This window comes from Tamandua tetradactyla, chromosome 7 (genome assembly GCF_023851605.1).
Source record: "Tamandua tetradactyla isolate mTamTet1 chromosome 7, mTamTet1.pri, whole genome shotgun sequence".
Taxonomy (NCBI): Eukaryota; Metazoa; Chordata; class Mammalia; order Pilosa; family Myrmecophagidae; genus Tamandua; species Tamandua tetradactyla.
In genome coordinates this window covers 110,985,025-110,996,388 of record NC_135333.1, presented here as the reverse complement: position 1 = coordinate 110,996,388, position 11,364 = coordinate 110,985,025, and the positions used below count along the sequence as shown (strand labels likewise).

Here is an 11,364-nt window from a genome sequence, read left to right as displayed (position 1 = left end):
CTATATACAGAATACCGTGCTAGACAAGCAGATCAACAAACTGGAAGAAGCCTGGCCTCCAAAAGGCTTACAGTCTGGGAGTCATTGCATATATACAAGCTCATATCTTTAAGAAATAAAAAAAAATCAAAGCAACATTTGTAGGGGCAAAGTCATTCAGCACAATGGGAATGGATGCTGTGGGACCCAGTGTCAGCCACCTCCCCCCCTCACCTCCCAGCCTTTCTGTCTCCAGCTTGGGGACTTGCAGTACTGTCTGCCTGCCTCTGTCTCGCTTGGAGTGTGTCTGACTACCACCCTTCTCCAGACTGGTAGCTCTTCAAGGGCAGAAACCATCCTGTGTTCTTTGTCATTTCCTCTCTACCCTCCCCAAGGTTCTATGCCCATAAGACTGTGGGCACAGTCGTGCTGTGGTTTCTGCCAGGGGCTCCCAAGATCTGTCTAGGCCTTGCCTCAGTGCAGACCTCGTCTCTCCTGACTTCCACATCTAAAGATCATGGGATTTTGAATAAAAAGGCCTGAGTGCAAGTCTTGGCTCCACTAGATATTAGCTGTGTGACTTTAGACCAGTCTCTTAGCCTCGGTTTCTTAAATCTATAAAATGGGAAGAATAATATTTGCTCTGTCCATCTCACAGGGTTGGGAGATAATCACAGGAGATAATAAGGGAGTGCTTTGTAAATGGGAAAACATAAAGCACCCAGCACAGTGGCTGTTCTTTCAGAGATGCTGAATAGGTGTCAGTTCTCCACTTCCATCACTTTGAATCCTGCTTCAACCACTGACCTCAGTGCCTTAATCTAGATAATAGGGGCTGGGAACATATAGTTTTAGGGGAAATGAAATGCAGGAAGCAGGGCATAGAGAAAACTTCTTGGCACCTGCCAAAGGAGTCTGTCTGCTGGCATGAGGCAGGGCAGGAATGGGGTGCCTGAGGCACATCCAGGCTGGCCCCACAGCTCAGTGCCTTGCTGCCTTTGAGCTTCCAGAGTAAGGACAGGTGACTTCCAGGAGTTCAGACCTGGAGGTCACCTTGGCCTTTGATGGACCCCTCCCCCTCAGTGGGGCCAGGTTGCTGTCACTAGCTGTCCAGGGTTTGGGAGTAATCTCCATAGTGCCCATGGCCCAGAAGGGCCCTTTTCTGATACCAAAGGGAGGGCCAAGGAAGACAGGCAAGAGCGTGATGACAAGGGGTGGGTGTCAGCGGGGGTAGGTGGTGGGAGTGCCATTACAGAGATGACCTTTATATGCATCCCAGCTCTGAAGAGAGTCTTGAGGGGAGACAGGGACTGGAGACTCAGTGCTTGGTGCACAGTGGGTGCTCAGACCTCCTTTGCTCCATTGCTTGTGCAAAAGCCTTGAAAACATGGAGGCACCAGAGGGCATGAGGAAGGGAGTTCAAGGTATGATCTTAGGTTAGTTATGCAGCAGGTTGAAGAGAGGGAGAGAATGGATAGCCTGGGTGGTGGGAGGGAGGTGGGAGAATAGTCAGCATGAACTCAGAGTGAGGAGAGGCTGAAAGTCTGCACAATGATGGGGTTAGCACCAAACTTCAGCCCCCTCTTCTGTCTGGACCATCGGACTCCCAGGGCTCTCCTTAACTTTGACCACTGACCCAGGTCAAGGAGGCAGAGAGTCAGGCCACTTCTGCATTCTCCTTCTGCGTGCACCTCTCCGCTCCCCACGAGGAAGCACAAATAATGAAAACAAGCCTACTGATGCATGATAGTGGTATTAGGATTTACAGTTCACACAGCATTTTTACATGCATCATCTCACTTAATCATTTGAGAACCAGTGCACTGACCTGGAAATTTAGAAGCCTGGGTTCTAGACTCAGACCTGCCTCTACCTGGACAAGTCATTTCTCTTCTCTAGTGTATATGCTGGTCCTGAGAGTGCCAGGCTGCTCTCTCAACACTATCCAGTGTCCAGTGGTCGGGGCTGGGGAGCAGGGAGCAGGGGAGGAGCTCTGGAGTTGACAGGAGAAAGGGAGGGGAACAGAGATTGCTGGCAAAGGGGAGTTGTTGCCTGGGGGAAGGGTGGGTGGTGGAGAGGTGTTGCCTGCTGTCCCCAGCCTGAGGTGTGTGCTGGGCGAAAAAGCTCACTTGCGAAATGAGTATCTCCTTTCAAGAAGTGTCTAGTTGCAAATCTCCCGCTTTCCCAAGACAAAGGTTAGGGGCCCACAAAAGGGTTTTGTTTTCTCTGCAGCAGTGGAAGGTTAATCTCTGGGTCTGGCCCTCCTCCCTGGAGATGGGGGTCTCATGCACACACACACATGTAGGCATGCACACATATGCCTGCTTCCCCGTGTGGAGAGGCGCTTCCTCAAGGCAGAAAGGATATCCGTGTCCACCCAGCCCTCCTTTTCCCCAGAGACCACTTTTGCAGAAGTTCTTCTCTGGCCGGCATCTCTGCTTCCACCCACAGATCCTGGGTCTTGGACCCAGGTCTGCAGCTTGAGGGAAGGGAATTTTCCAGTAGGAATAGGGCAGGGGTTGGAAATTAGGGCTCTCTCTTCAGCCCTCCAGACCCTGCCCTCCCCCTTCTTCTGGGGAGCATTTCCTTGGAGCCCCTGGGGCTCACTGGCAGCAAGGACTCATACAGGGCAGAGGAAGGGGATTTATTGCAGGTGGGGGAGAAAGAGGTCAAAGGGCCAGTGGGGGAGTGAGAGTTCACTAGCACACGCACTTGTGCCACCACTAAGTACACCTGCTCACACACACACAGGAGCATGCACAACCCGCACTCAGGTACTGAGAGACACTCAGGGATGGCCACATACTTGTATACAAGCAAAACCGGAAGCACCATTCCCAGACATACCATGCCGGGGGCGTCCAGGTTCTCCAGAGCCTCCTGCTTCTCTCCCGCCCTCCTTCTCTCCCCAAGTCCCCAGCTCTCTTTCAGGGGCCAGAGGGTCGACTACTCGCCGGCTGTAGCCTCAGCGCAGAGCGTCTGCCAGGCTCACCGTCACCCCAGCAGCCCCCCTATGCTTCCCTCTCGGCCCCGCGCCGCCCTCCCTGCCGGCCCACAGCGACTGCACGTCGGAAAGCAGACACTCTGCGCTGGGGACCAACTTGTGTCCTGGAGGAGAGGAGGAACGGGGTGGGTGCTCCGCCCCCCCTCCCCCCCCAGGCGGCCACTCCGAGCTCCTCTGAGCCTCGGTCCGGGGACCCTCGAGGCCCGGGCCCGCGGGGGCGCTCAGGCCTTGCTGCCCCGCGGCAGGCTCTGCGGCGAGTGCAGCTCCACCGACTGCCGCCGCCGCACCTCGCGCTCCTCCCAGTCGGTGTCGGGCTCCAGGCCCTTCAGCGTGGCCAGGCGCTCCGACAGGCTCTTGGCGGGCGGGAACAGGACGTAGTTGTACAGGAGGGAGCCCAAGATGGCGCCGACCAGGGGTCCGATCCAGAAGACCTGGGGGGAGGGGGGAGGCGAGCGGAGAGGGCGGCTCAGGGTCTCCCTTCCCGAGCCCAGCACGCGGGCGGTGGCCTCTGCGGTGTGGGGCAGGGAGGGAGCACCTACTCTGGGCTGAACCCCCCCTCCCCAACCACCTCCTCCCCCCTTGCTTACAAAATCCAGTCTGAACCCGTGGATATACTCCCCTCTCCAGTCACGGACACCTTTGTGTTGGAAAGGAATCTCACAGGCAATTGATATGACAACCACCTGTTAATGCAAACACCTGGGTGCAAATCTTGAGAGTCCCACCAGGGCTGTATGAATTTAGTTACTTTCTCTCTAGTGGCTCAGTTTCCTCTCATTATAATATCTACCTCCTAGGCTTGTTACGGAGCTCAAATGAATTAATATTTGCAAAGCACCTAGAACAGGGCCTAGCAAATACTGAACAATAGATAAGTGCTCAATAATACAAGATATGTACTGGCTTTTATATTTCCGTTTATTGGGTTCTAAGTGCTAGGTACTGTGTGATCTATTTTACGTGGGTAACCTGACTTCATCTTCTTAAGAAGCCAATGAGATAAGCACTGTTGTTATCCCCAACTTACAGATGTGGAAACTGAGTCTTCAGCATCAGACCGGAAGGGTAGAACCCAAGACTCCTGGATGGTGGAGAGTGTGGGGCATAGTTGCTGAGCCCCTCACCTCACCCTGGACCACTCTATTCCCACCCTTATTCTCCCTCTGAGATGCATTTCTGGGGAGGGGAAGGCAGGGGGGTTTCCGCTATTACCCAGTGGTCATCAAACTTGCCGGTGACGACAGCCGGTGCCAGGGAGCGAGCAGGATTCATGGAGCAGCCAGTGTAGTGGATCTACAATGGAAAGCAGGGGCCAGGCGAGAAGGGAGGTGAGGACAGAACCGGGAGTCCTTGCCCCATCCCTCCAGTGTTTGACCTCAACCAGCCTGTGCGTTGGAGATGAGACAAACTAAAGGGAATCTTTGCCATATTATATATGGGGCTCTGTATTCACTTGGGGCTGGTGTGATATCTGTTCCTTTGGGGTGTCTGGGTATCAGCCTCTCTAGGGGGATGTGCCTTGTGTCCCTCTTTGTATTTGTATTTGGGAGTTCTTTGTATTTGTCCCCCTGGGTAGGGGGTGATCTTTGTGTCTGTCACTTTTGGGGGCTCTGTGAGTCTGTTTCTAGATTAGTCTGTGTGTCTGAACCTCCAGGGAGGCTGGAACCAGTGGCCAAGACCTACCCCAAGGAGGTGGCCCAGGGCCACAGAGAAGCCGATGGAGAGAGCGGGGGTGCCCAGGTTGTCACTGCGGCGCTCATCGGTGGAGGCGAAGATGCAGAGCACCAGCTGCAGGGTCAGGAAGAGCTCCACAGTCACGGCCTGGCCAGCTGTTGTGTTGTTGCTGAGCTGGGGACAGAGAGGGTGGGGGGACACTGAGCATGCTCCCCTTGCTGACCCTGTCTTCCCACCTGCCTGCACCTGAGGCTCCAGGGCGGCCCCTGGGTTAAGAACCAGAGCACCTGGGCTCACCAGCCACCTTAGCCCAAGCTACTAAGGCCTACTTCTGGGACCCGGGGCCCTGGCAAGGGGATGGACTCCAGGACCACCCTCCAGCCAGAGGTGGGAAAACTTACTCCATAGCTTATTAGGTTTGGGGACTGGGGTTGTGCAGATACTGGTATAAAGAGAAAGCTGAGGTCTTTCTTTCTGTGGTCAAAGAAACAGGGACAAGGTCTAGAGACTTTGGGCCTCTAGCTAAGACCTTGGTCTGGGGGATGGTCCTACTGTGCCCCCTTCCCCTACAAATCCACAATATGACTCTTTCCCCTAAGCACTGCCTGCTCCCTGTTATGTTCTCAGGCCTCATTCTTGCCCTGTCGGTTTCCTTCCTGCTCCTCCTGGGGAGGTTGGAGTGGGGGCAAGGGAACCCTGTATTGTGATGCCACCACACCCATGTGAGCCCCCCCATGGTCCCAGCAGACCTTGCCCTAGATGAGGAGAGAACTTGGGGGCCAAGTAAAGAGGTGTTTTCATAACTGAGATGTGACTTACATTGAATTTCTCCCCAAGTTTTGTCACCCTGCACTCTACACCCTGCCCCCTGGGGGTGGGCACTATACTGGGTGGAACTGTGACAGCTCTCAGCTATCATGCTCCTTCTCCAGGCCCTGAACAAGAGCAGAGTCCCAGCCCTGTTCCAGTTGGTAAATGACACTTACTAGATCTGTGATGTGGGGCAATCGAATGCTGAGCCTCAACTTACCACTTAGGGTGGAAGGATCACAGATCATACTTTTCAGTGGTGCATCGAGGGTGAAGTGGCACCTGGCATGACACGGAGCAGATGTGTGTCAATGGTAACTCTTCCTGGTGGTCAGGGTCGCTTCCCAAGAGTCCTCAGAGGACATCTGGGAAAGCCTTGGGGGTCAGCTCAGCTCTCCCTAGCCTCAGGGCAAGTCAGCTCCACTGCTGCCCCATTCTAGCCAGCCAGGTTTCTAGTCTGGTTCCTCAAGATATGTATGCTGAGCAATAGCCTAAGGTAACCTTCCCAGGCCTTTTTCTTCTGAGGGCCCTGATCAACCATGAAATGAGGGTGGAACAGGCTGGGTAATCCCCATGGCCCCTAAGTGTTCCCACTGCACTGCAATTAGAGAAGGCAATTCCCCAGCTTTGCATTTTGAGACCTCTCCTTGCTGCAAACTGAACTCCTGCTCAAGAAATTAGGCACGTTCCTCATTCTGTCCACTACTGTGGTCATGCTACCCTTTTCACAGCCCTGGGTCTGCAGCCGCATCATGTTTTCCATTCTGAAGAAAGGATAACTCTGGTCTTCGCATGAAGAAGGGCTAACCTCCCTCATGGGGTTCAGACCAAGGGAGGAGATGGCCACAGAGACTGTGAAGGACTGCTGAATGCATTTCAGAGACTTCAGGCCTCAGAGCTCTTACCTAGTAGCCCAAGAAATGTCTGGAAGCAAGCCAAGAAATGAGGGAGACTGAGGCACAAAAGTGCTTTTACTTTCCTGGCTTGGAATGGGGTTGTGGTGGTGGGCAGAGTGAGAATTGAGGTGAGGGGGGCACAGATTGTCCATCCCCTCCTATGTCCATCAGGTTCCCAGGCCTTCTGCAGACCCAGGAGAGGCAGAGGAGGGGGACATACAGGGAGAAGTAGTTGCAGCATCCCCCTCAGCTCCCAAAGTTCCCGAGGGGCCCAATTAGCCACTGCATCATGTAATCAGCAATTAGCTCATGGGCTCTGGGGACCATCTCCGAAGTCTGGAGAGACCTTGCCCCTGAAGCTTTCCCCTGGGTTCAGTCCTTCCTCTGATAGTGACAAACGGGAACTTTTAGTCCTTCACTCCCAGTCTCTGAGCTTCAATTTCGTTGTTTGCAAAACGAGGCTTAGATGATGGCTGAGAGAGGGAACATTAGTCAGGTTGAAAGATGATGGATTTTGTGGTCAAGGCTGGGTTTGAGGGATGGCTCTGGTGCTTACCCTCTATAAGCCTACTGTCACATTCTTGAGAAGTGGGCATGCCCATCCTGGCCTCCCAGGGCTGTTGTGAGGTGTCGGTGCATGGCTTGTGAGGAGCACCTGCCATGGGACCTAGCATGCAGGAGATGCTGAAGAAATGGTCCCACTTCATCTTAAAAGACCCTTGTGGCTGGCACGCTGACATTCTTCCCAGCTCCAAAATCACGTCTGCTTTGGGACCCTGTCCCCTGTGGAGCTTTAGCCCAATCTTCCCTGTAACGTAGACACATTAAGTCCAATGGAAGAGATACCTCGATGCTGCTGTTCCTCCATGAGACTCAGGGCAGGAGCTACCAGCAAACCCCCTTGCACCCGGCCTGTGCTGTGACATTCTTGCTTCTTTTATACCGGCTCTCCCCATCCAGCTGGTTGTGTTCCTGGCTCCAGCCCTTCACGCACGTGTACACACACACACACACACACACACACACTCCCTCTCCTCTTCTCTCATCTCCAGCCCAGACCCTCATCCTTTACAAGGGAGCCCCAGGCTCTGGCTACTCACTGCATTGACAGCCAGGTCCCCGCGGATGTCTGGAGGCGTGATCTCATGGAGGACGGCGGCTCCCGCCACGGCCCCCAGCAACTGAGCAGCCACGTAGAAGACAGCTCGGAGAAAGGAGACATGGCAGCCCACCAGGCAGGCCACCGTCACGGCAGGGTTGATGTGAGCCCCGCTGATGTGGCCCAGAGTCTGCACCAGGGTGCCGATACCGAGGCCGAAAGCCATGGCGATCTGCAGTACCGAGGGCAGGGCCTGCGGCCAGTTGAGGGCCGAGCCAAGGCCGAAGAAGACGAACAGGAGTGTGGCCAGGAACTCTGCAAACACGGCCCTGGAGAAGGCTATGGACCGGAGCTCCCACATGCTGCGGAGCCGTCCGCGGGCTGGCCCGGGGGTCTCGGGCAGCAGGCTGGCGGCGCGTTCTCTTGCTCTCACTCAAGGTCTCTGGGGAGGCTCGGCCATGGGAATATATAGGGTCCCTCCAGCCTGGATTTGGCCACGTGGCTCAGAGGTGGAGTTTAGGCCAATACCCCCTCCAGGGACGGTCCCCTGCCCCCATCCACTACCCAGGCCCACCCAGCCCACCCCCCATGCCTATCACCCCATCTTGGCCTTCACAGCTGACTAATGTTCCCCATTAATGCGCTCCAGATAAGGACTGACGTCCCCTGGTTTTCCGTGTTTGTTCCCTCAGTTACTTCTGGGCTGCTGCCCTGGGGCCTCCCCGTGCCCCCACCCCCCACCCCAACCCCTACTGTGAATGGGAACCTCTCTAGGGGATTGTGTCCAGCCCACTCTTTGGCTCACACTGTTGGTCAAGGCAGGGCAATACCTCACCCCAAATTGACCATGCAAGACGATGTTGAAGCTATCCCCTTCTGGTGACCGGAAAGTCCTTCCTGCAGTCTGGCCTCCAATTTTCTTTCTTGGTGGGGATGGAAAACAACTAGTTGGCTCATGGCAAACCTTCCAAGACATAAAGGTTTTGTGTTTTTTCCATGCTTGCTTTTTTGTAGTCAGTCACCCGTATGTCATTAAACTTTTTCCACCTCCTCCCTGGTACCCCAGCCAAATAACAGCTTTCATAGCCTGGAGGCAGGGGATGCTTTCCGTGGCATTGGAACCCAGAGGGACCCGGACCTGGGTGATGGAGACCAACTAGGGTCAAATGAGGAATCTGAGGTCTTCCAGTCCAGCCTCACCTTTTTTTTCTGGCTCTGTGATTTAATCTTTCTTGTCCTTAGCTGTAAAATGGGGATAATAAGAAAACCCACCCCATGTATTGGGCTTTATGTAAAATGCTCAGAGCAGTGCCTGGCCCACAATAAGCCCTCAATAAATACCAGCTATTAGTAATAGTATTATTTATATTCTGATGAGGTGAACAGGTCCCCCAGACTCATGGTCAGGGTCCTCAGAAGCTGTGACAGGCTCTAAGCACCCCCCAGAACTTAGAGCTGCCCATGCCATAGGCTCAGGACATTTCTGTGGGGCAGTGAGCTGTGCAGGGCTCAGGAAGGCTGCGATGCCCGATAAGCTGCTCCCTGGCCTCAGTGCCCACTCAGCCTGGCTTCTGGGCAATGCCACTTCCTGCCGTCAATACCGCTATGGTCATTGGAACTGTTCAGGTCTAGCAGTCTCCAGCCCCACTCCCTGACTCTTCACTAATCCTTCCAGTCCTGCTCCTGGAGACCTAAAGGCAGAGTAGGGAACAGAATGGGGTCGGGAGGTCTGGGTTCTAGACCCTGCTCCACCTCTCCTGTCCTGCACACACTGGGACGAGTATTGGGAGGGATCTGGGAGAGATTGGAAACTATATATTAGAGCTGCTCTTGTTGTATTGAGGGGGGGAACTGAGGCCCAGGGAAAGCAAGTGACTACTTCTCCAAGGTGATCCAACAGGTAGTGACTGAGCTGGAACTGGAACCTGGCCTGGAGAACTTTCCACCACATTCTATCTCGACAGGTCACACTCCAAACCTCAGTTTCCTTGTCTGGACAATGGGAATAATGATGCTTACCCCACAAAGTTGTTGTGAGGATGGAGTAATGTAATGAATGGGAAAGTATTTTGCAACAGAGACTGCATCGTACAACTATATATATAGGGATTGTGACTCCTGCTATCAAGGAGGAGGAGGAAGAAAAGAAAGAAGAAAATGACCCAGAGAATGGAAGCTCCCAGAGAGCAGGGATTCTTGTGGATTTTGTTTTCTGTGTATTCCCAGTGCCTGGAACAGATGCCTTGTACATCGTTGTACTCAAATATCTCATGAATGAAGAGAAATACCCCTCGCGATACTCCCACCCCCACCTGCTTACCTGCCGACCTCCCACTCTCTGGTTCCAGCCCCAGGTAGTCTTGTGATGACTCCATGCCAAGCCCTTCCCTGGACATGCCTGCTCCCCACCCCCCAGCCCTTTTCCAGGGCTGAGCTCGTACCTGGCACCCTGGTCTTCTGCTGTCAGCCATTCCTCCCCAGCTTCAGGGGTTCCAAATGCCCTGGAAAGGGATTCAGGAGGAGGATCCTCTAAACCTTGCTGTGACTTGGTGCACAGAGAGAGATAAGAACCCAGAGGGTCCAGGTGGGCTGTGCCTCTGCTCCCACCTGGGGAATGTGCTCCCCCTACTCCCTCCGTCTGTGGCTTCATTAATCACCTCTCCTTACCCTTGGACAGAACTCCCACTCCAAAGTTGGCTAGGTCCAGGCCAGAGTCTCACAGAGTCAACAGTAAACCTTCCCCATAGGCCCCATATAAGCCGAAGTTGCGACCATGGTTTCCATATCCACCCTCTACCATGGAGCCGATGTGTGCTGCAGGATCATTTGCCCTTTCTGGTCACCCCTCTTTGGTCAGAGCATTTGCATTCTTGAGAGAGCAGCCTACAAACCCTTGATTCTAGACAGCACCTCCTACCATAGTTAGCGTGACAGGATTTTACCTCCTGATTAACCCAGAAGAGACATCACAGCTTCTTTTTGTGACCCTTTAAGCCCCAGTCTAAATGTGTGTGCGTGAATATTTGGTGTGTGTGTGTGTTTTTTGGTGTGTGTTTCTTGTGTTTTGGGTGCATGTGTTTGTTGTGTATGTGCTTGCATGTGTGTGTGTGTGTGTTTGGTTGCTCAGTCACACAATAATTGAATTTAGAACCTCAGAACATCTAGTGGTTCTCATTATATATATTAGAAAATGGAGTCCAGAGAGATTGTGACTTGCTGGGTCACACAGTTCACGTGGCCCTCAGGACCCTTGGGTCCCTATGAGCTCCAGCCCCAAGTCTAGGAGAAGTGGAGGGCGCCAACCATGACTGCATCCTCGCTGTGTCACTCACTGCTTTGCATTTGACTTGTCCTTCAAGGCCGAGAGGAAGAAAGTCTTCCTTGGAGCGCTGGCTAGGCTGGTGCCCACGGGCCCAGGTGGGCAGCAGAGCTCCTCTGAGGGCAGGGGGCAGGCACTATGTCTACAAAGAAGGCCATGCCAATCACTTAGCATTTTTATTTTGTGCTTATTAAAATAGTATTTTTGATATCAGTTTTTAAAATATAAAATCACTGTTGGAAAGGAGTAGAACGTATGGAATAAAAATAAATAATAGGGGGAACAAATGCTAAAATAAATTTAGTTTAAATGCTGGTGATCAATGAAAGCAAGGGGTAAGGGGTATGGTAGGTATAATCTTTTTTTTTTTCCTTTCCTGTGTTCGTTTTATTTCTCTTTCTATTGTCTTTTTATTTCTTTTTCTGAATTAATGCAAATGCTCTAAGAAGTGATGAATATGCAACTAAGTGATGATGTTGTGAATTACTGATTATGTATGTTGTTTTATTTTGTTTTTTTATTTTTTTAATTAATAAATAAAAAAGCATTAAAAAAATAAATCACTGTTGGCACGCATAAAAAA

At 52.9% G+C, this 11,364-nt stretch overlaps 1 protein-coding gene across 1 annotated transcript; it reads right to left on the bottom strand.

Moving 5' to 3' along the window:
* Positions 1 to 3,116: 3,116 nt before the first annotated feature.
* AQP2 (aquaporin 2) lies at positions 3,117 to 7,823 on the bottom strand. Its single transcript, XM_077167978.1, has 4 exons — positions 7,464 to 7,823; positions 4,667 to 4,831; positions 4,196 to 4,276; positions 3,117 to 3,414 (listed from the first exon to the last, which is right to left on the bottom strand). Exons 1-4 carry the CDS (start codon positions 7,821 to 7,823, stop codon positions 3,205 to 3,207), a joined length of 816 nt encoding a protein of 271 aa, XP_077024093.1. The 3' UTR covers positions 3,117 to 3,204.
* Between the last annotated feature and the right edge of the window lie 3,541 nt (positions 7,824 to 11,364).